Source organism: Vulpes vulpes, chromosome 9 (genome assembly GCF_048418805.1).
Source record: "Vulpes vulpes isolate BD-2025 chromosome 9, VulVul3, whole genome shotgun sequence".
In the NCBI taxonomy this organism is placed as follows: domain Eukaryota; kingdom Metazoa; phylum Chordata; class Mammalia; order Carnivora; family Canidae; genus Vulpes; species Vulpes vulpes.
This window is the reverse complement of record NC_132788.1, coordinates 56,569,897-56,594,235: the sequence shown is the minus strand read 5'-3', so window position 1 is coordinate 56,594,235 and position 24,339 is coordinate 56,569,897. Positions and strand designations below refer to the sequence as shown.

General features: G+C 55.7%; 1 protein-coding gene across 8 annotated transcripts in view; it reads left to right on the top strand.

The window, feature by feature from the left end:
• Window positions 1-24,339, top strand: part of IQSEC1 (IQ motif and Sec7 domain ArfGEF 1) — a 376,147-nt gene that overhangs the window by 219,802 nt on the left and 132,006 nt on the right. For 4 of the 8 annotated variants that reach the window (XM_072720184.1, XM_072720192.1, XM_072720193.1 and 1 more), the window contains exon 3: window positions 13,167-13,211. The exons of 3 other annotated variants lie outside the window; for them this stretch is intronic. In XM_072720184.1, the coding sequence (XP_072576285.1) occupies window positions 13,167-13,211 (45 nt within the window). Of the gene's footprint in view, window positions 1-13,166; window positions 13,212-18,344; window positions 18,484-24,339 lie in introns of those variants that run through there. One more of the 8 variants, XM_072720187.1, reaches the window with a different exon arrangement.

The window sequence follows — 24,339 nt, the reverse complement described above, 5'->3', positions numbered from 1 at the left end:
GGAGCCTTTGGGTCGCAAAGGACAAGCAGAGATGTTGGACATCTAGGGTTACTATCCGTGCAGAGCCCACACGGGGTGTGGTTCAATCTGGGGCTCCAACACTCCGGTCACCATATCCTGCTTGCCTTCCCCTGGGGTCATGTCCCCTGTGGGGGCTCTGGCCTCCCGTCTCACTGGTCAGCTCTGCGGCTCATGGCCCTTCCTGAAACCCTCTCCACGGCCCAGGGGAGGCCCTGTGCCGACTAGCCAGCCTCTGTCCCTTGGCAGCCTCTGCAGCTGGGTGGACAGGGTCAGCCCCACCTGGACCACAGCACTGGGTATGTGAGAGGGGGATTCACATTTGTGTGTTTGGCGGGGAGGGGCAGTAAACTGAGGCCACAGACAGCCCACTGAGTACGTCTGGAGTCAGAGGGCAACATATGCCAAGCTGGCGGCCTCAGCTCAGGAGTGGGCAAATGCACAGAGCTCCTGAAGCCACAGCGAGGCACCGGGAGGCAGGCCTTCACCCAGGCAGCTGGCTGTGGCCTCAGCGTAGAGCCTGGCGTCACTGACCTGAGTCCAGAGACTGTGCGCCTGGAAAGACAGGGTTTACAGCTGGGTGTATCTGCATAAATCTCCAGGGCCCCCCACCCCCACCCCACCCGATGCTCAGGACAAGCTGACCTTCCACCTCCCTCTTTCTTAGCCAACTGGGGCCTAGAAACAAAAACCATTTTTCTTACCATTTGGTCTTTCCTCTTTTCCCAGTAGTATATATTAAACAACAACAACAAAATTTTTAAAGCTGCCTAGGGCATTGTGTGCTTCCAAAAAAAGCATCTGTTTCAGAAGCACCTCATGTCTTTTTTACCAGCACCTCAAGCGGGGAAATCCTGTCTGTGCTTTGAGTCCCGGGGGAGGAGCAGCATAGAAGAGAGGCAGAGCAAGGGCTCTGGGGGCAGGCAGTCTGAGGCCAGGGTGAGGATTCACAGGGAGGACTACAGACAGCACACAGGGGTTCTCAGGCGACGGCAATTGTTGAGCAAGGGTGAGGGCCTCGGCTGGCCTGGGATTCAGCAACTGGAAAGAACAGCACCATACGTTTGTCTACAGCACTTCCCAGTTTATAGAGCACTCACTAGGAGGTTCCTGTGAGGCTCAGAACCACCCAGGAGGCAGAGCAGGGCTTGGAGGCCCTTCCTTGGAAGAGGAGCTTGAGTCTCCAGGAGGCGCATAGCTCATCTCAAGGTCCCGGTGGGCTAGAGGGGTGGTCCAGGTCTGGGTCCTGGGCTCAGCTGCTGTGTTCCCTAGATCAAGCCTGGGTTCTCTGGGTGCCCTGCCTTCTGTTCTCAGGGCTACTGCTTCCTCTTGGAGCCTGGGGGTGAGGATCTGCCAACCCCAGAACCCCACGGGCAGAGCGGCTATTGCTCTGACATGCAAGGCACCCTCCCCTCCAGCAGCTTTCCCTTGCCTCCGTCCTGTCCTTACTCCTCAGACATGCCCTGAGCCTGTTGTCATCAGGCCTCAGGTGTCCCTGCCCGGCAGCCCCAGGTCTAAATGGGGACATGGGCCCCGAGAGGGCAGGGCTCTTCCCAGGGTCACTCAGCTCATCAGTGGAAAGCCAGGGTGTGACTCGGCTTGGGGACAGCAGGACTGCTCACCCCCTCTCCTAGGACCACATCTGTCTCACTGACATCGCCTGCATATCATAAGACCTCCAGTCCAGGCCCTGCTCCGTCCCTCCAGCCACACCCCGCACCTTTCTGTGCTCTGTCACTATCTCTGTACAGACTGAGGGGCCAGATACCCCGGGGTGCTGTGCCAAGGAGGTGGCCCTTGAGCCAGGCCTTCATGACAGGCCAGAGCCTGGTGCAGAGCAGCCCTGTGTTGGTCAGGTACGGGAAGGACATCCTACACTGTCTCCCTCAGCCTGAAGTTTGTTTTCTGTTTCTCTTTCTTTCATCCAGAAAGCACTGTCCAAAGGGCATCCCCATGCCAGGCCTGGGCTGGATGGGGCAGGCATGATGAGAAAGGCTGGAGGGGGTCTAGTGGGGAGGCCAAGGGGTTGACAGAGCAGAGGGCCCACTGAGGGTCAGCCTGAAGCTGGGGGGCAGGGAGGAAGAGAGAGGCATCAAAGATGTCACAGACTACTGTCCGCAGGGGTCAGGCTTGGGGTCTGGGTGGGTGGCAGTGCTGTCACCAAGATGGGCCTCCAGTATAGGGGCTGCTGATACAGAGATGCCTGTGGGGCAGCCAGGAGGCGCTGGGGGAGCACCCAGCTGGCTCTTCTGTAGGCTGGATGGGGGTGGGGGTAGTCAGGGGCTGGGACAGACTGCCACTCTCACCTGCCCCTCCATCCACCCACTCAGCTCTGCACCCCAGGGCTCAGCCCTGCCCAGCTGGCCAAGGACAGACTCCACCTGCCGCTCCTGCAGCCACCAGCCCGCCCCGTAGGCCAAGGACACCCAAGGCCTTCAGCCTCGGCTACAGCCATCTGCCCAGAAAGTGCTCTGGGTCCCGAGCAAAGACCAGACATGTGGGGAACAGAGCATGCTGAGATGGCTTCCTGCCTCCCAGAAATAGGAAATAGGCGGAAATAGGCACCACCACACTGTGGCCTTCCCGCTGAGCTCCTTTCCTCTCCAGGTCCTCCCTCTGGTGAATGAAGGGTAGAGGTTAGGGCTCCCCTTATATCCAGAGACCACCACTCCCTTGGATCCAAGGGCTGGGAGTGCCCAAGAGCTCTGCCTGCAGACCCAGCTCCCTAAGGCTTCAGGGCCCTCTGCAGCCCTTGAGAAACTGTCCCCCATACAGAGCTGGGGTCTGTCTCCCGCTGCTGTGGGCTGGAGCCCCTTGTCAGCTGTGCAGACCTGACCCTTTCTCTCCCTTCTACCCCACCCACTCTCCAGTCTAGTCGGCCCTGAAGTCAAGAACAGCACCCCACTGCCTACTCTTCCCACGTGATTGGAACCAGCCCCTTCCCCTCTCTGCACCTAGCTGGCTGTTCTGCAAGATGGGGGTGATAATAGTACCTGCCCCCGGGGTGTTTGGAAGGACAGAAGCCACATGCCCAGTGCCCGGCACTCAGAGGGCACTCAGGCACTCGACACACAGTGGCTCCATTGTTAACTGGCAACTCTGAGCCTCGGTTTCCCCATGAGTTTACAATGAAACACCTAGCCCAGGGCCTGGCTTGTGGTAGGTTCTGGAAGTGTTCTTTGTTGTTTTTAACTTTCATATAACTGAAACGAATCAACGCACCCCATTTGCAGGAAGGAGTGGCAAAGCTACATGAAAAGAACTTGCAGGTAGAATCTGAGCTGTTCATCACCCTTTGTCCTGGTTCCCTGCTTTCGTTGAAGGGAGCCTGGAGGCAGAGTTTCCAGGACACAAAGCTGTGAGTAGCAGGGTCACATCCCAGCTGACTTGCTCGCCATGTGACCCCGTGCTTGGTGCCCTGAGACCCCCTCCGCCCAGGGTACTCCCAGCTGCTGGCTGGGAGGATCTTCATACTTGCACATATGCAGTCGTGTGTGTGTGTGTGTATGTGTGTGTGCACATGCACATGATTGTGTGATGGTAAGAGGGTAGGTCTGAGAGTGTGTCTGTGAGCCGGGGTGCTGTTCAGTGGGCCCCATGTCAGGTAAGGAAAGGGACACAGTGCCGACTGAGATCCCTGGCTTGGGGCCCACACTGCATCCAGGAGGCATGTGGTGTGCCCACCCCACTGCTCCAGGGCCAGGGGCATGGGTCAGGGAGGACCCCCCAGCATGCCCCTACCACGGCGGAGTTTCACCCTTCACCCCTATACCTGGAGACCTGCCCCCTTCCCTTGGCTCAGTCTGCAGACTGAGGTGGCTTGGGGAGGGACTCCTCAGCTCCAGAAAGTACCATCAGGAGAGGAGCAGGGGCGGTATATCCAGGATAAGACCCCTGTGTAAGGCGCAAGTACACATGGAATACCTACAGCTCTGCTCGCACGTGTCTGTGCATGTTCACATAAAGACATTCCATGAGGAAGCCCGAGAAACTGACTGACGATGGGGACTCCCCGGGGGGCACGGGAGAGCCTTGGTGGATGTGCAGCAGTGCAGTGGGTGGGGGGAGACTTTAAACTTGATATCTTTTTTTTTTTAATTTTTTTTTTAAATTTATGATAGTCACACAGAGAGAGAGAGAGAAGCAGAGACACAGGCAGAGGGAGAAGCAGGCTCCATGCACCGGGAGCCCAATGTGGGACTCGATCCCGGGTCTCCAGGATCGCACCCTGGGCCAAAGGCAGGCGCCAAACCGCTGCTCCACCCAGGGATCCCTAAACTTGATATCTTTTCTATTTATGTTTGAACCATGAGAATGTATTGATTATGTAAAAGTTAAATTTTTTAAATGTGTAAGTTGTTGAATTTGGGGTGAATTGGCTTATTTTCCGGATATCCAAGGTTCCTCCCCAACCTCCACAGCCCACCTCCAGCCCTGCAAGAGAAAGACACCCTCGGGGAACATGTGGCTCAGCAAATCTTCCACCCTCAGGTGGGGCGGGGCCAGAAAGTTCCTCTGGCTGGGGGTCAGCTGCCCAGGGCACTGCTGGGGACCAGAGCCTTAGTGACCCAGATCAGGGTCCGGGTGAGGCCTCAGGCCTCAGGCAGCTGTCAGCCCTCTGAGCCTCAGTTTCCTCATCTGTAAAATGGGCTAAGAAACTCCAGCTGCCCACAGGCTTGAGGATTCAATGAGACCTTGTTAGCACTACCTGAATCCTGATACCCGGTAGGGGTGAGGCTGAAAACCCAGGAAGAACCCTCCAAAAAGGCCAAGGGATCCCAGTGCGTTGGCTAGAGATGGGGTGGTGCCTGATGGTTCTGGCAGGGCCAGGAGTCCACATTGGGAGGGTTGCAGTACACCACTTCCCTCCTGCCCTTTGCTGGACAGAGGAGCCTCTCCGCTCCCTGCCCATCAGCAAACTGGGGCCTGGGAATGACAGGACACAGCAGCCTGTCAGGGTCACAGGCCCTGGGGCAGTCTGGGCCAGGTTCCAAGGCCTGGAGGCTTCAGTCCAGTCCCCCAGCTAGGAAAGACTGGATGTGCCCGAGCCAGCTGCCTGGACCTGTAGACACCTTCTGCTGATGTGTCTACCTTATGAAGAGAATCCCTAGGGGGACCCTTCTGGGTGCAGAAGCAGCTGGGACGCTGGAGTGGTGGTGGGGGGGGTGGTCTCAGATGGCGTCCCTCCCCTAGCCAGGCTTCCTTCCTGCAGCAGATGCCTGGCCTGGCCCCCTGTTCCGCAAGAAGGATCCTCATCCTGACCGTGCTGGGCTGGCTCCCACCGCAGGCCTTTCCCTGGCTCCTCTCCTTCCATGGAGCCCTGTCCTCCTGAGCCAGCGTTCGACCTGGGCTCGGGGGTCACTGCTTCCTAGGGGCTTTTCTTGGCTGGTGTCCGAGGGTACCCCCTCCCTTGTCTCATACACCTGCTTCTACTTTCCTTACTGGACCAAGTGACTTTATGTGCATGCTTACCACCCTTCTCATCTGCCCCCTCCTCCACTCGGACAGTGATATGTCTGTCTTACTCTGTATTGCCCTGTGCTCTGCCTCTGATCGCGTCTGGAAGCCTCTGTTTTCTCATTTTGAAATGGGAATATGAACATCTCGGGTTTCAGGCTGACTGTGAGGCTGTCATGAGTCAGCCTGGCCCAAAGTGGGGGCTGTGTGGTTAGCCGGTTGGATGAATGAATCACTGCCCCTATGTGGCCTGAGACCCCACCCCCAAAGACAAACCCTCTCATGGTGCAGATAGAGACACTGAGACCCAGAGAGGGACTAAATGCACTCCAGGTCTTACCAGGTTCCCTGCCTGGTCGCCCCAATCTCTCTCTCCATACCTCTGTCCGGGGGGGGGGAGGGTGGTGAGGTGAGGTTGCACAGAGACATAGCCCCATGCCCGTCCCCTCCCCGCCAGCAGGGACTTTTCCAGAATCCGGCTGAGTTTCTGGGCAAAGCTGCCTGGCAGGATAGAGGGGCATGCAGGCCAACCTGAGGAGAATCGTCTCACTGTGCCGCTGGGTGGTGGGGCCTCAGGCCGGTGGGCAGGGCTGTCTGGGGCCCAGCGCCAGGACAGGAAGGCCAAGGGGGGATGGACAGGACCCTCTGTGGTCTTTTCAGAGGGAGGCCCGGGGAGGGGTGTGGGGGACTGGGCAGGATGGCTGGGCGTGAGCCAGCAGGGCAACACCTCACATCTGTCTGGTTTACAAGGCACCTTCAGTCTGTCAGCTCCTGGAGCCTCACTACGGCCCCAGAGGCAGAAAATCAGCCCCGTATCATGGATGAGGAAGCAGAAGCTGAGGCAGAGTCACTTAGTTCATGAGACCAGAACTGGGAACCCCAGTGGGTCTGTGACCACCACCGTGTGACATAGGGCATAAAGCCTTAGGGATGAGGGGATGAGACGACAGGGTAGCCTGGCACAGGGAAGAGGGGCGCGTGGGGTCCAGTCCCAGGCCTACCTTGCACCCTCTCTGTGTCTCTGCTTCCACACACCCAGAGAGAGGAGGCTCTGCCCCAGAGAGACTTCCGCAGCCCCGAGAATGGCCAAACTCTCGCCGTCACTGCTGCTAGGAGTGTGTTGATCCAGCCTCTTGGGTCAGCATCCGTGTGTACCCAGACACAGAAAAACATTCCCTCCCTGTGAGCCAGAAATCCCAGGAATGGGTCCTAGAGGAACACCCCAGCCCGTGCACAGAGACAGTATTGATGGGACTATCCCGCAGCCTTGTTTACCAGGAGAGGAGAGGTGGACCCAGCACCCATCTGGGGCGGTGAGGAACCCACAGGGTTCCAGGCAACTTTCCAAAGGGTGATGTGAAGGAATATTTGAGACCTAAAAACACACTCAAGAGAAGTGCAGAGTGAGGTGGCGGGGGATTGGGGTGGGAGCATTTTATAGAACAGACCGTGTTTTTGTGTAACCAGAAAACATATAAACGCCCAGTCACGGGCACACATTTAGAGAAGGGCCCAGCCAGAAACTATTCTCAAATACTAGAGAGTTGGCATTTTATTTCCTTGTTGTACTCTGCTGTTATTCCTACGGTTGAGGCAATGACCATATATTGCTTATTTAATGACCGAGAGGGAGGGACAGTATAAAAGGGAGGGGTGCAGCCTCCCCTACCCCTATGGAGATTGATGTAAATTCCACAAATATGTCCCTTCCGGGGCCTGTGACAGTCCGAAGCTGCCTGGCCTCAAGTTTGCTCCTGGGTCATGCCCTCACCCACACGTGGGCTTAGCCACCTGCTGCTTTCTGCAGACAAGCCCACTGGTAGAAGCTCCTGTGGGCTTTGAGCAGACTCCCTGGGGTGAGGGGCTCCCAGACAGGGGTCCCCGCACATGTCCTCTGTCTCTCTACTCTGTTTTCTCCCTGTTCCTTCTCAGGAACAGATAAGGTCTTCCCTTGGGCCTGAGACACAGTAGCTCAGAGCCACCTGCGGCAGCCTGGACCCCGCCATAAAGCCTCCAAGTATCCCTTCCAGAAAGCATAGGCTGCCCAGGATTCTTACAGCAGCGACCAGGTTCTTTTTAAATTCTCCCTGTTTAGAAGGTCCTATCTGGTTGTATATTAAACCTATCTGGAGAGCTTTTAAAAAATGAAGGTGCTCGTGAACAGACATATTAACAGAGAGGATACGCAGATGGCAGACAAATGCATAAAACAATGGTCAACGTCATGAGCTGTCCATGAAATGCAAACTCAAACCATGAGAACTCACTGCATAGCTAGGACAGTGGCTAAAATAAAAACTCGTGGCAGCAGCACGAAACGCTGGCAAGGGTGCAAAGAAACTGGATCACTCCTACATCGCTGCTGGGAACCTAAGGCAGTCTGGCCACTCTGGAAGACTGTTTGGTGGTTTCCTTTCAAAGTAAGTATATGCTCACCGTGCACCCCAGCTGTTGCATTCTTGAGTGTTTATTATAGAGAACTGAAGACTTAGGTTCACACAAAATCCTGTATTGTAGTGGTTCTATTCATAAGGGCCCCCAGACTGGACACGACCCAGATGCCCTTCAGTGCGTGAGTGGACGAACCGGGTTGCGTCCATTCCATGGAGTACGTATCACACTGCAGCCATCCAAAGGAAGTAAAGAGACACTCAGCAACTGGGGTGAACCTCCAGGGAATCACACTGAGTGAGAATAGCCAGTCTTCAAAAGTTACACATTGTATGATTCCGTGTGTATAACGTTCTTGAAATGGCAAAATTCTGGAGACGGGGAATGGACGGTGGTTGCAGCAGGGGTCTGGGGAGGAGAGGCAGGCCTGGCTGTGGGGGCAGCACAGGACCTGGTGATGGCATGGTTGTGTCGTTGAGCATGGTGGGAGTTACAGCAAGCTACGTGTGTGTTAAAATGACATGGAGACATGCATGTGTGCACATGTGTACACACACACGGATGCGTGTGCTTGTCTCACTGGTGAAGTCACAATAACCGTGGTGGGTGGTACTGCCCATGTCAGGCTGGATGGCGTCCTGATGTCGTGTAAGATGTTCTCACCGGAGGAGGCTAGGGTAGGGAGTTCGTGGGACCTCCCAGTACATTGCATTTTACAGCTTCCTGTGACTCTCTGGTTATTTCAAAGTAAAGAATGTAACCAAACAAAACACCCGTGGTGCAGGCACGAGGCCCTGGAGGTTAGAGGCCTTAACTGGTCCGGTCCGAGACCCGGCATCAGTACGTCAGTCTTCTTAAAAGCGCCGTGCCTGGTGTAGAGCCAGGAATAGAAACACTGGCCGCTTCCTCATCCAGCCGAGGGGAATGGGTTTTCCCGAGGCCACACAACTACTGTAGGGTGTGGGCAGGGCATGGCCCCTAGCTACAACCAGCCCAAGCTCTGGGTTTTTCCTGCTGCTTCAGGCTAGTGCTGAACCATACAGATTTTTTAATGTAAATTGTCACAAACAACACATTTGTGTGTATCAGCACCAAGGCCCCAAAAGCCCATATGACCCAGCCCCCCGGGAGTCCTCTTGTGGTCCTGCTGGTTGTGGGGGGCCCCTCTCCTGACTTGTTCCAGCACAGAGCAGCTTTTCCTGTTTCGGGACTTTGTATAAATGCTTGGGTGCCATTTAGAAGCTATGCTAGACAGGACTAGGGCGGCCAGTTTGTTCTGAAAGAAAAGGAAGTGGCCTCCCCAGGAGCCCAGTAAAGTAGGACTAGGAGCAGGGCTGTTCAGAGAAAGGACTGTCCCATGGTAGCCACCTGGTGCCGGGTGGCCAGGACGGGGTATTTATCCCCTGTGCCCAAACTGGAGCCCTGCCTGCTCACTGAGAGCCCTGTGTCCATAAGCCTGGCCCATGACCCCAGGACAGGGGGACATAAAGCAGCCCAGTCGTGGAGTAAGACTAGTGGCACTGAACAAGCTGCCTCTCAGATTCCCCACCTATAAAACGAGGCTTTTATACAGGTGAATAAAACAAATGTCTATTAATATAGAATTAGTGTTAATGTGACACATTAATGTTTTACTTACTGACTGTTGGTATTATACATTAATATAGCCTAGATCACGCGTGTTATATACTTATAAGGTATATTAAATAACGTACAGATCTTTTGAATCCTGTCTATACCAGTGTTAATTGGCATTTATGGAATGCGAACTCCCGGCCTGGAGTTCTAAGTGCTTTCAATGTGTAAACCAATTGACTCTTCCCAAAACACTATAGTTGAGGGCACTTCAATCGAGGCACATTAACTTGCCCTAGGTCCCACAGCTAGCATATGGCAAAGCTAGTATTTTACCCCTGGCCCCCTTGGCTCTAGAACTCATGGTTTAATGTATAAGGCCTAACAGCTCAATATACACTATTACATGTATGATAATAACTGTGTGAGTATCTCGTATATGCAGCCACCGGCACCTTCTGGTTGACAAAGTGCTGTTGGTTTTCTCACTGTCCTCTCATTATCCATGTGAGGTGGAGCTGTTACTGCCACCTGTTGCTCCAGAAGAGGAGGCCAAGGCTTAGGGTTTCTGTTACCCCCAAGGTGGTGGGAGCTCAGGCGGTCAGTTCTGAATGCGGGCATGCTCAGCCAGGCGGCCCCTTGTGTTCTCCAAGCACCCTCACGCTGGGCCTCACCTGGTCTGGCCTGAGCCTCTCCTGTTGGCAGCCGGGTGGAGCAGTGGCCAGTGGTGAGCAGAACGGGCCTCAGTCTGTGGCTCCGAAGATGCATGGACCCAGCAGGACACATGGCGGGGGGGGGTCTCCCCTTAGAACCAGTCCTAGCTGGGCCATTGGAGGGTCAGTGAGATGCCAGGAGGAGGACTGCCAAGCGGATCCTGGGGACGGGCAGAGACGTGGGTGGGGAGGAGTGGAGAACCCAGGCAGACTGGCTGGACCACAGCATGCCAGGTCAGCCCTGTGTGACTGTGAAGGCCCCTCAGCTCTGTGGGGGCAGGTCGTGTTCAACCTGCAGTCCGCATCTTCAGTGACAATACTATCTGGCTGGAAAATATTGTGGCCCCTGTGACATCTTGGACCTGTGTGTCACAGGATGGTGGCACCTGGGCTCCAGTGAGGACTACGTGAGCCGATACCTGGGAAGTGTCAACAGCAGAGCTTCCCAGCACATAGGAGCTGCTCCAGATAGACTTGCTGTTATTAGGGAAGTGGGAGAGAGAACAAGGAAGGAAGGAAGAAAGCAATCCGCTTGGGACATCAGGGCCAGCAAAGAAGGTCCTACTAAGGGGTTGATATTAGAGCAGGTTTTGTAGGGTGAATAGGAGTTTGCTGCAGGATAAAGAGGCAGGGAACGGGTGTTCCAGGTGCAGGGGGCCCTGAGGGTTTCCTTGTGCCTCATGAGGGTTTTACGAGGGCTAGATGAGGAAGTACATGGGAAAAGCACCTAGCCCTAGGTGGGCTCTCTGCGGCTGGCCAGATGTTGCCATTCATCAGATGTTCTCATGATGTAGTCAGAGCAGGACCAGAGCGAAGGAGCTGAATCCCTTTGCTTGTGTCAGGCAGCTCTGAGCCTGGGAAGAGTGGGCTCTGAGAACCTTGGCATCACTTTGCTGAGTCCCTGTCACATCATACTGATATGTGCTCACATACACATCTGCATCTGAGGGACCAGTTGTTGGGGTGAGAGGAGCTCAGTGCTGGCTCCCCTTGTCTGGACTAGGGGCTTCCTGAAGGCAGGAGCTCCTCACCACTCCCAGAATGGGTCCTGCCATGGTGGGGAGGTAAGGCCTGCCTTGCCACCCCCGCCCTCTGTCCACCCGGGGAAAGCCATCGCCCACCAGAGCAGGCACAGGACAGTGAACAGTCTGGGATGGTGACTGGAGGGAATCCTGATACCACCCTTATGTCCTCTTTTCTTGTTGAGCTTTGGTGAGGCCTCGTTGACAAAGGCTGCTGAGCCCACGGTGCATGGCCCTGGGGTGGGCTCTGGCTCCAGGGGAGAAGGAAGCTTGTCTGTAGCCTCTGCAGCTGGGGTTAGAGGAGAAGGGGGGGCCTGGGGCAGGGGCAGGGCTCGGTTCTGGGGAATCCAATCTGCTGAGTAAAGGACCCAGCCAACCAGCAATGCTTTCGCTGGGCCAGAATTGCAGGTCAGTGTGGGGATGATGGAAGGGGATGTGGAAAGGGATGTGCCAAGGGCAAGTAGGTAAACTGAGGCTGAAGCTCAGATGACCCATGGCAAGTGCAGAGCGTTGGCTTAGAATGCCAAAGCCCAAATGCCAAGCACAGGCCCATGGGAAGGAGGGGCCCCAGCCTTCTGAGGCATCGGTGGGGGGGAGGTGTGCAGAGAAGCCTCCGTGGGGAGAGGTGGCATCCTATGAGGAAAGACAGAAGGATGTGGGAGGAGAGGTGTGGTCCAGGGACACTGCCTCCAGGTTTGTGTCCAGTGTCATAGCAGCTGCTCCCCAGGAGGGCAGGGACAGGAGGCACTGGGGAAGCCAGGCCACGGAGTCGTGAAAGGCACACCCCAAGACCCCAAAGGCCTGGGACCCTGGCCATGCCAGCATGTAGAACAAACAGAGGTTCATGTTTCTCTGCAGTCATTTCAAATCCATTATTTCCCCTCTTGAGCTATTTACTTATTCCCTTTTTACAAATGTGGAAAGTGAGGCACAGAAGGGTGAAAGGACTTGTACCAAACCCATGGTGAGTGAGGGTGGAGACGGGTCTGATCCCAGGTTGGGCTAGTTCTGGGTCCCAGTCCAGAGCTGGGCATCAAGTCTCGGGCAGGGGCTCTGGAGTTCATGAGGCTGGCCTGGGGTCTACAAGGACTCCGAGGCATCAGGTGCCTATGATGGAGCATGGTGGTCCCAGGCCAGACACACCTGAGTCCCAGTCCCAGCCCAGCCTCTCAGAGGTAGATGCTGCCCGTGGTGCTTCATCGCTCTGAGCCTCAGTATCCTCAGCCACAAGGAGGGTAAGAGGCTGCCTCTCAGGCCACTGAGGGACCTCAGGCAGGGCTCCCTCCCCTCCTCTGACCTCACTCACCTGCACTCACCACCTCTGACCCACCGTTTATAGCAGGTGATGGGGTCGACTAGTCTCCTCCGTGGGGCCAACATGACCAGGACACACAAGGCCCTCCGAGCTGGAAAGTGGGTGTCAAATGTGGTGATGGGGGGCGAGCATCCTAGGTAAAGGGAACAAGTGCAAAGGCCCTGGGGCAGGAGTGTGATGGGCGTGTTGCAGGAACAGCGAGGTAGCAGGATGGTTGGAGGTGGGGGTGGGATGAGAGGAGAGTGAGGAGGTAGGGGCCAGTTTGTGCATGGGAAGGGTCTGTCAGTGGCAGGAGGGCCAGTGGGCAGAGCTGCAAGCTGGCAGGCCCAGCCCCATCTGGGTCTCTGACTATAAAGAGCCTCAGGCTGGGAGCCTCCCTGTGGGACCTGGGGCCTTGGTTTCCCCAGTGAATAGGGAGCAGCCGAACTTGATGCTGTAACTGAGCTCTCCAAGCTGGCATATGGAGTAGAGACGGGGCAGCTTCTCATCTGACCTGTCAGAGGGAAAGAAGCACATGGTTTCTTGCATGTGGGGGCCGAACACTTTTCCCAGGGCTGCTCGCCTACTCCAGGACCTGTCCTGGGACCACCCAGTGTGGTCTGAGCTCGCATGGCCCCTGGGAGCCTTCATTGCGTGTGGATCGTCAGTAACCCTGTCTCACTTTTGCCACCTCAGGAGCTCCCTGGAGAGTGGAAGCAGCCTGTCCACTGACCACTACAGGTACTGTTGCTCTCTCCACTCTGGGCCCCTCACTCCCCATCGGCACCAAGGATCTGCCCAAGGGGCATCACGGGGAAGCTAGTTTCCCCGTTTAACCCGAAAACTACCCCCAGGTGCCAGAGGTACCCCTGACACATCCCCTGAGAACCAGTCCAGGGAGGAATGGTCCCCCGAGGACTAGGGCTCAGCTAATGGTTCCTCTGAGAGCCAAGGCTGGTGGTCCCTCAGAGGGCCAGCCTGCGGCCCCCAGTTCCCATGACAACGAGGCAGCAGCCCAAGGGCAAGGCTGATACTTTCTGCTGGTTTTCTGATTGTAGTTGATGGGAACCCGGGGGGCGAGGGTGGGAGGTGTCTGAGGGTCTCTGCCTTCATGTGTGTTCTGTATCTTGACGTTTCTATAACGTGTCTTCAGAAAAAAAGGCATTCTCTAACTTTACAAGAAAGGACTGGAGACCGAGGCACGGAAGAAGGTCCCCTGGATGGGAAGCCAGCTGATCACTGCTCACAGGCCAGGGGCACAAAAGACAAGACACAGGCCACTGGTCCTGGAGTGCTGTTGGCATGGGGTGCTGTGTCCGGTGTAGCAGCGTGAGTCAGGGAAGAGGGGACTGGGCCTCGTTGACTAGAAATTGGCTGGTCCCTTGTGAGGAGTGGGAGATGGGCTGCTGCCAGGGAAGGCCATACTTGGTGAGGATGCGCAAGGGTGGATGCGGCCTGGCACGAGAGCCAAGAGAGGTGAGGCAGACGGTCGGGCCATGCCGAGTCCTGCTGGGGAGCCTGAAAGGAGGCCCACGGGGCTGTGGGCCCCAGCCCTGGAGACTCTGCGGGGGCCTGGGCCCCTGTGCTGAGGGCAAGAGCTGTAGATGCTCCGCTGTGGTGGGGTGGTCGTTGCCTACCAGCTCTGAAACCCTAGGGCTGCCTGAGGCTCTGAGGAGGGCAGAGGGGTGGCCTTATGGGGACTGCTCCCTTGAGCCATCGTGGTGCTGGCAGCCCTGCTGGAGGCTGGAGAGCTGCTCACACACTCAGATAATGCTGTATGGGGACACTCCATGGCCACAGCCACACGTGACACTGGCAGGAGTGTGCATGTGTGACGAAAGCCGAAGTATCCCACTTCCTCACAACCGCACTAAACTAATATTAGCCCAGTGACAGAAGTCACTTGTTTAGGATTCTCAGCTGGTGAGCAGAGCTGGGATTGGAACCCAGATCCTGCTGGGAACACTACCCAATGTCACAGTACGCTCCTCACCCCTGTGGACGCACCTCATCATACCCACAGCTCCTGGTGCAGCGCTGGCACAATCACACACATGCTGCACCCAGAACTCCATTCTGCATGCAGTCAGACCCGAGCTCCATCCCTCCTCTGCACGGGCTCACACACATGCACGGCTACGCTGTTCACACATGCTCACAGCCGGACCTCCCTGCCTGGCTGGCCTGGGGTGCTGGGCAGGTGTGTGGGCATCTGTGCAGTGTCTCAGCAGTACAGGCTGAGCCTGGGGTGAGAGGTTCATGAGACTCCTGTAACACAGCCGAGCCCCTAGCTTCTCTGAAAGCCACCCACATCTCCGACAGCAGCATGGCTCCACCCGCTTTATCCACTGCCAGCCCCTAGTCAGCACTCTGCTCAGGGCCAGGCGGGGAAGGCTCTAGAACGAAGGGAGGGTGATGGAGCTTTTGTCCCGGAGTATCTAGGGGTTGGGGAGGGGCTGTCACATGTCCCCTGCCCCCTCAGCTTTGACTCGGACCCAGCTCTCACCAGACCAGGCAGTGGTCATGGTCAGGGAATGGCTAGAGCAACGACCACCCCTTAAGGCTGGTCACACTTGACCTCGAATCCAGGCCCCAGTGCCTTCACAGCCCTAGAGGATGAAGCCAGGGGTCAGAGCAGACAGCAGGACCCCTCAGCTGTGCCCTTTCCCCCTCCCCCACCCAGCCCTGCTTCCTGAGTACCTATGGGTGTCAGGTGCCTATGATATCACAGCAAACGGGGCTGCTGTTTTTGTTGAGCTGCTGTGTCAGGTGGGGGACAGGCAACAAACAGAGGAAACAGGTGTTAATGTACTGTGTCAGGTGGTGGTAAATGCTATGAAGAAAAATAAATCAGAGTAAAGGGGATAGAGAGGGAGAGAAGGGTGGTCAGGGAAGGCCTCTGTGAGGTGGTTTAGCCAGAGACCAGAAGGAAAGTGAAGGTGAGCCAGGAGAAAGAGCGTCCAGGTGCTGGGGATGGCCAGTGCAAAGGTCCTGAGGTGGAATGTACTTGGTCCATTTGAGGACCAGAAAAGAGGCAGGTGCTGACCTGGGTCTGCCCCATCCCTGTGATCCTGACTGCTGCTTCTCACAGCAGCCTTGGGACACAGGCAGAGCCAGGCTCAATGTTCTCATTTCACAGAGGAGGAAAACTGAGATGCAGAGGCCAGAGGAACATCGGTGCCAGACCCAGCCCGGGACCAAGGGCCCCCCTGACCCTGCCTCACCAGCACCTGGCCTCCGAGCCCTCTTTGTGCGGCGCAGGCGGTGTGGTGGGAGCCTCAGGGAAACCTGGCTCTCGGGCCCCAGTGGAGGAGGCGCCATTCTTCCCGGCCCCATCCCACGGAGGTTCTGGAGGCCCCATTCACAGCTTGGGAATTCAGAAACAAAGGTCCCAGCCAGCAATTGCCTCCTTTCAAAGGCACAGCCGGCTTCCTCTGCCACAGGCAGGCGTGAGAGGGAAGCTGATGTCCTGGGGAGGGGGAGGGGGGAGGGGAGGGGGCGTGGCTCTGTGGGGCCTGTGCTACCTTGGCTGACAGGCTCCTCACCCTTGGCAGATGGCCGCTGTCACCCTCCTTCCCCATCTGCCCCGCAGTTATCAGCCTGTTCTCATTTCACATTTTCACTTACCCAGCGGCTTGTCTCTCCCCGGTGCCGGACCGTGTAGGGCTTCCTGGGTCCATACTAATGATGCTGGGTGTGCCCTTTCCCCTCGCTGGGCCTCACACTCCCTGTTTGTACAAGAAAAGCCTTGGACTGAGCCGTTTCGGATGCCCTTGCAGTTAGAACTGTCCATGATGGGATATTTCCGACGGGGGGGGGGGGGGGGGGTGGTACTCTCCGGGGCAGGGTTTCTCTGCTCCACCATTCCTAACGTTTGGGGAGGGATCATTCTTTATTGTGGGCGCCATCCTGCTGCGCATTATAGGATGTTTAGCAGCATCTAAACACCACTAGATGCCAGTAGCACACCCCTCCCCAGTGTGGCAACCCCAGACTCCTCCAGACATTGCAGCATGTTCCCTGGTGAGGAACAGGGCGGCAGCAAAAGAGCCCCTGATTGAACCACTGCTCTAGAAGCATTATGTTTGCCAGTTACAGAAAATTCCCTCCTGGGGCAGGTGACTTTGTTTCTTGGCTTTGTCAGAGCACGGGGCTGGGATTGGGCCCCTGGTTCCTCACCTAGCCTTCAGGAGCCTGGGAGCCTTGCCCAGCACCAGCTCCCATCTGAGGCTGGTGTCACTTGGATGTCACCCTTCATACATGGGCACAGAGTATTTTCTGAGCCTCTGCTCCCTCATCTTCGAGCTGGGGAGGGTCATAAGAATGCCCACCACCCTGTACGTTCCCAATTACAGGACCACCACCCTGTAATTGATGTTCAGAGACCTGAAGTAGCAGAGGGGTGGGCATGCTGTGCGTAGGAGGGTGTTTCATGGCCTAAGACCCTTCTATTCTGCTACCCAAGATCCTTCGTTCCTTCCACTAATGATGACTGGGTGCCCACGGTGGGCCCGGCATGGGGCTGAGCCGGGGGATGGGTGAGAGAGACCAGGGGCCCTGTCTGGGAGATGCCCAGGAGATGCTCGTAAACGGAGCGGCAGTAAACAAATAAACGGGATCATTTCAGAGGATGGCACGTCCAGGGAGCAAATCAGACAGGGTGCGGAGTGAAGGAGGCTCAGAGGAGGTGTTTGAGGTGATATCTGGTGGATGAGGAGTCACTGCCCCAGAGGAGGGGGCAGAGAGCACTGCATGTGAAGACCTGAAGGGTGTGATGGATTAGGGGACGTGAAGGGGGCCCAGGTGTCTGCGGGCCTCAGAGAGGTCAGCCAGTCAGCAGGAGCCAGTCTCTCAGTCAGGAGTTTGGCCTTTATTCTGAGAGCAGCGTGGGGCCACATGAGGGTGGGGGCAGGAGTGACATGTTAAGGTCCCTGTGGCAGGCGCAGGGAATGATCCCTAGAGTAGTCAGAGCAGAAGCAGGACCCACTGGCAGGGATGGGGAGAGAGGCCAGGCCCGGTGGTTCTGCTCCTGTGACCGCTGGGTCCCGGGGCCACAGAGCCACCCACTCTGCCCGTGGCCCTGCTTGTTCCTGCTCAGCAGCCCCTGGCTGGCCTCGGCCCCTGGCCCAGCCGCCCTCCTCCCCCCTCCCTCGCTAGCAATAGCGACAGGAGTCCCCTCCTGGCAGCCAATGAGCAGCTGTCATCGAGGTTCCATTTTAGATTTTATCAATGTGTCCCCGTTGCCCGGGCAACCGCTGGGGCCGTGTCAGTCTTTCTCCGCCTGCCTTTCTGAGCCAAGCGGCTCCCACCCACACCATGTGGCTATGTGGGGAGTTCTCGCTCACACGGGCCGGACCGGGATTCTGCCAAACGTAATTGATCGGGTCTCCAGGTCAGCGTTTGCCTGTCATTTCTCCCCCTCCTTGCCTCGCATCGGGGTCTTTGGGGCCCGAGCCACCCTGGGCCAGCCAGGCGGCAGGCAGCAGGCAACTGCCCGGCCAGGTGCGGGTGAGGCCACCGAGTGTCCAGGGGCCTGGTCGGAAGAAGGGACTCACAGAGCCGCCACCAGGATCCCCAGCATCTAGGCTCCCCAGGATGATGGGCCAGGGGCCCCTGCGACTGGGCACAGCCGGGGCTGCTTTGGTTTGCCCTGGGGACCCCCAAGGGAACCCCAAGAAGAACCAGCCATCAGAGACAGCAGCAGTCTGAGACTGCCCGGGTGAGCGCACCAACGAGTTGCTAGGCTTTTGTGCGCGCTGCTCTTTGTATTGGAGGCGTGTGCTCTAGAAGCCGGCTGGGCAGGGCCAGGCCATGTGAGTGGGAGCCGCGGCGGGACCAGGGTGGACCAGAGTGGCCAGGCCCCCGACTCCCCCCCAACCCCGTCTGAGTCTCGGTGAAGGAGCGACAGGGGCCTGGCTGGAGACGGAAAGGTGAAAATGCTCAAGTTCAAGGCCTTTTGCCTGGATTACTGGCAGTTCCTGTGTCTGCAGCCGCTGCATGGAGTCTATAAAAGGTATGTGGACCCTCCAGGGAGGACCTCCACCTTAGGGCAATGAGCTGTGAGATGAAGTCCCCCCCACATCCCAGCTTTCCGACTGCGGAGCCTCCTCAGGTCAGCCCAGGGTCCCCGCCATTGGCGGAGAATGGCAGTGGCGTTTGCTATGGGTCACTTTGCAACTCAGCTTAATTGTACCCTCCTCTCCCTCCAGCCCTGAAACTGGTAGGCTTTCTGCAAAGAAGTGGTCACCCTGGAGTGTTCTGTGGCCCAATGCTGTGTTTCATTGTTTCTTGCTGCTGGGATCGGCCCTGGAGTGGACTTGATCCTGGGCAGAGGTGACCCCACAGGAGGGCAGCCTGGCCCTGCCACAGTACATTCCCTCCGACCTAATAGGCAACTCATGTGATTAACAGGTGTGACTGCCTGCATCCCAAGCAGGAATTATCTGATAGCTACTGGGGGAAGCTGAATGGGAGATCCCCGGTCTGGAGGTCAGGAGACCAGAGTTCAGAGTTCACGTCCCTTCCCTTGCTGTGGGACTTTGGACACGTTGCTTTCCCTCTCTGAGCCCCAGCTTACCCATCTTTTGGTATCTGGAACTGATAATAGTGGCATTTGGGGACTGCTTCCTGAAACGGTGCAGGCGGCAGACTCCACGAGCCCGAATGTTTAACAAACCTGACCATATCCTCTGCACGTGTGTTGTGCCTGCACACACACCTTGGCCCACAACCACGGGGGCCTGGGCCAGCAGAGAGGGCCTTGTGGGCCACCCCCATGGTTGCCTTCAATGGCACGTAATGAAGGATCTGGGAGGAGGGAGTTAGAATACCAGCTATTCTGAGGGAATTCGTTTTTCCCGATTTCACACTCTGTGAAGTCCACCGCTATTAATATGCAAGCAGCTCTGGGAAAGTATGGGAGCTTTTCTTTTCTCTTCCAGGGGCTTTCTCCGAAGGGGGCGGGCACTGAGGGTCTCACGGCAGCCTCAGAAAGGAAGTCCCTACTCTTGGGTGGGTGCCAGGGAAAGAGGCCCGTCCTGCATCTGATTAGCACCGCCACTTCTGAGCCCAAGGCTACACCAGGTGGGATCTCCACCCTGTGCAGGTGGTGGCGGAGCCTTCACCCTCACCCTGGGGGGGTTGTTGTTAGAGCCTTGGGGCACCTGGCATATTCTGGTTGGTAGTGATGAGAGAGGGTGGGGCACTTCACAAGATCGTTAATCCTCACCCCTACTGCAATAAGGCACTAAGCCCCACTCCAAGCAGGTGAGCTGACTGAAGGGCAGGCAGCCAGGTCCGTGGAGCCACAGGATTTGGACCCAGGTCTCTCTCGTTCTCAGACAACCTCTCGAGTGCTCCACAGCTTGAGGCCAGGTGGCACACCGGGGCTTGGAGCCGGTTGGATGCCTGAGGCACAGCCCTGCCCCCACAAGGGCTCAGGTGGAAAAGGTAGCAGTCATGGTCAGAGCATCTATGGAGGAACATGGTGTGGGGCCTTCACAGAGGAGGTGACAGCTGAACGGGCAATATAGTGTCTGGAGAAGTTGGCAGGGCTAAGAAGGAGAAGGCGGGTGTTCCAGGCAAAGGGAAAAGCATGTGGGGAAAAAAAAAACCCAGAAGCTTTAAAAGGGCAGTGTTTTCAGGTGGTAGCAAAAGACCGTGGAGCTAAGATGGGGTGCCAGGGACTGGGGGCTGGGCTTTGTGCTGCACACAGTGAGGACCCCATGAAAATGTAGGGAGGGGGTGACAAGCTGAGAGCTGCCTATCCCCCAGGGGAGCACGACCTGGTTCAGCCTCCAGGGGAGCTGGTGAAGGCCCCCTAGGCCCGACCCCCCCTTCCCACCTTGGGAAGTTCATATTCACAGGTGGGGCTCTTTTTTCCAAGCCAATACTGCAGCCCAGAGACAACTGGGGCATAGTCCTTAAGGAGCTCCCAGCCTCCAAGGGGAAAGAGACCCACTTCCAAGTCATGAAAATTAAAGATGAGAGATAGAGGTGGCACAAAGCTTCCAGTAGCATGAGGGAGGCTGTCTGGGAGAAATCAAAGAAGTCTTCCTTCAGGAGGTGGCATCTGAGCTGGTTGTAGGAGTGGGATTTTTCCAGACAGGGAAGGGTGGAGAGCACGGCTTAAACAAACATAAGAAAGTAGGACCAAGCCTGGCATGGTTCAGAAATGGACAGAGGTGAGGCTGAAGTGTAGGGTACATGCAAAGGGACAAGCCTAGAAAGGAAGGCAGACTAGATGACTATAATGCTGAGGCTCACTGAGCACCTGCTGCACGTGAGGTCCCACTCCAAGCCCCAATTCTGCAGCAACCCAAACACATGAAGGGTGTGGTTATCCCATTTCCCCTGCTGAGGAGACACTGAGGCACAGGAAGGAGAAGTAGTTTGCCCAAAGTCACATGGCTTGTCAGTGGGCCCATCAGGATTTTACCAGCTGGTCTGGCCATGGAGGCCACTCACTGCCAGCTAAGGAATCCAACTGTGCATCCCAGCAAATGATATGCTCAGGGCTGGATCAGCCCTCTTTCCATCCCCAGTGAGTGACCATAAATAACAGTGACACATCAGTCAGGGAGACAAGAACCTGGCTTTCTGGTCAGACCTAATCCTGGCAGAGTGCTCAGAAACTCACTTTCCCTCCAAGCCTGCCCCTGTACAATGTGGGACAGGTGCTAGCCCATGTCTCCTGGCTCCCGTGGGGATTGACAGGGGCAACTCCAGGAGAGCACTCAACGTGCCGCACTTAGTAGGGATATAGGGAATGGTGGCTGTCCTTGCCCAAACAGATCCACCCTCAGGAAGGCTTTGCAAACAGAACCACTTGGCTTTTTTCCTGATGCCATATTCCGTTGTTTAAAACAGCGACCCAAAACTTAAGAGTATGAAAAGGATGTTTTGCAGACAATGCATAATTAACCACTTCTAAACACAGGGTGTGCCAGGCTCCCTTGAAGCTGTTAATTATTCTTCATTAGGGATCTTAAATTAATGTAAAATAATCCTGGAGCTCTGCCAGAGGCTGAGGCTGGGGGAGGAGCAGAGCTGCTTATTTCAACGTGAGAATGAAAGAATGTTCATAGGGCACTTCTGCATTCCGCCAGGGTAGATGGTGGCCCTGGGAACCCTTAAGCTTTGGCCAGGGGGCCATCGCGGGAAGACACAGAACCCTCCCCCCAGTCGCCGGAGCCCAGCAGACCTCAGGGGACTCTCGTTCAAGAAACAGGTGCAAAGAATGCAGAGTAGTATACCCATTGCCTGGCTTCACAAATAAACTCTTACAAGGCAGTGGGCTGCCCCTGTGGACCTCCCTCAAATCCTAGGCCTCCCCCAGTCCCCCAGAGCTAAACCTAAGTAGCATGCCGCCACCACCACCCCATTCCATCTGTATTTTTCTCATGCACATTTTTAGAACTTTGCTAACAAAAAGGCTGTTTTTACATGTTTTTAAGCTTCAGGTATATAATGTAATCTGCAACTTGCTTTTAAAAATCTTTTAATCGTGGTAAAGACTTAAAATCCACCGTCTTAGCCATTTTTAAGTGTCCAGTTCAGTGGCACAAAGTACATTCACATTGTTGTGCAAACATCATCACCATCCGTCTCCAGGACGTCACAAAACTCTGTCCCCATTAAACACCAGCCCCCCATTCCTCCCATGCCCAGCCCCTGGCAACCCCACACTACTTTCTGTCTCTGAATATGACTGCTCTAGGGACCCCACATAAGTGGGATCATACAGTGTCTGCCCTTTTGTGGCTGGCTTATTTCACTGGGCACCATGTCTTCAAGGGTCATCCAATGTAGCATATTGCAGAATTTCTTTCCTTTTTAAGGCTGGATAATATTCCATTGTGTATAGACCACACTTTGTTTATCCATTCATTTGTCATTGGACACTTGGGTTGTTTCCCCCTTTCGATGATTGTGAATAATGCTGCTGTGAACATGGGTGCACAGCTATCTAACTCTTCAAGATGCAACTTGCTTCTTTCCTTCAACCTTTGCTGGTGAGATTTATCGCGGTTGCTATGTATAATAGCATCTGTTCATGTTCACTGGTGTATAGTATTCTGTTGTACAATGATGCCATTGTGCAAATATCTGTTCTGCAGTTTTTATGAATTCAGTGGTTTCTCATTTTTTGATATTATAGACAGGGTTGCAGCAAAGAGTCTTGCACGTATCTCCTTGCTTGCTCACGTTTGCAGAGTTTCTGTAGGGTGCATACCGGGGCAGTATAAGAGCACCTTGAGCTTCACTGAGGTTTATGCACTGGCTCAGAGTGGTTGGAATGGTGTGCATCCTCACCAGCAGTGGGTGAGAATCCCCATGTTTCTATGGGCTTGACTTCACTCAGTATTAAAAGCTAGATGCTGTTTTTAATGTCAAAAGGAGAGAGAGAGAGGAAGAGGGGAGAGAACTGTAGGTGGACTTCACCCATAGATCTATACAGCCTCAGGTGTCATGAAGTGGAGGGTGAGGCCTGCATGTGCTGTTCCCTTGGCCCATGTAGTTCCAGGTCCTCAGTAGTGAGGGATTTTCAAGAGTGATTTTAACTCTGCATGCTCACATGCCCCCCAGGCTGACCTTGTAGCCTCACCCCCCTCCGAGCATACTATGGGTGTCTGGTTACAAATGGAGGATTGCTTCAGATTATACCACTTGTCAATTTATTTCCCGATGGGTGGGTCTCACTGGCCGCTTCTCTTGGAAGTAACCAAGAGCAGGTGTATTCAAACCACAATGTGAAGAAACTCACTCTGGAGGAGCTCCCTCAGCCTTAGCCCCAGTGAGTGAATTTAGTGGGCTTGCAGCTCTGAGTGCACAGCCCAGGGGGCCAGCCAGGCCGACCCTCCAGGACGGGGCACAGGGCACAGGGCACACGCAGCACACACTAACGTCCCAGGGCTCAGCTCTTGGCTGCTAAGTTCGGTCTGTTGAGAAACTTGGCAGTGAGACCCTGGATGCTCCATGACTTGGGGAGACTGTGCAGGCTCTGAGGTCAAACTGACTGGGAATCCTACCTAGCCTTCGATAGTAATTATTACTATTATTCCCTACTTTCACTGACTGTTTATATGTGCTAAATACTTTACACCCAGCGTCTCCATTAACCCTCCCAACAGCCTCATGAAATAGATCCTGTTACTTCCCCCATATTTCTGACAATGAAGCAGAGACTCAGAGAGGGTAAGGGACCTCCCTGAGTTAGCAGAATATGGTCCATCCAACCCAAGGGATGGACCTGACTAAGCTGCCCTGCTTCACCTATGGTCTGCACTGTTTAAAGCTTCCTGACTCTGTATGACTGCGCCACTAGTTGTGGCTGTATGACAGATGACCCCAGAATGTAATGACTTAAAACAATGTCGTCATTGTTTTTTTGCTCTTCCTGTGGATCTGCAATTTGGGCGGATCCTGTTCTACTCCCATCAGATGGGGCTTCTGGAAGACTGGCAGCTGGATTCCCTCATCTTGCAGTTGCTGCTGGCTGTCAGCTAGCACATCCACACAGGGCCCCCGCAGGTGGCCTGGGCTTCCTCACGACATGGTGGCTGTGTTCCCAGAGTTAGTGTTCCTAGAGAGAGAGAGCCAGATAGAAAGTGTGTCACCTTTCATGAGCAGGCCACAGACGTCATGAGGCATCACTTCTGTGGCAGTCCATTCACTAGGGCATCACAGAATCCTTCCCACATCCAAAGGGAGGTTACTTACACCCCACCTCCTGACCGGGAGCCTCTGGGGCATCCTAGAGGTAGAATCTGCCCCCAGTGACCATCCAGAACACTTGCCCATTCCAACCCTCCTGTTCTGAGCTGAAATGGGCTTGGGAAGAGTGCCTAATAGGCGTGAAACCACCTGG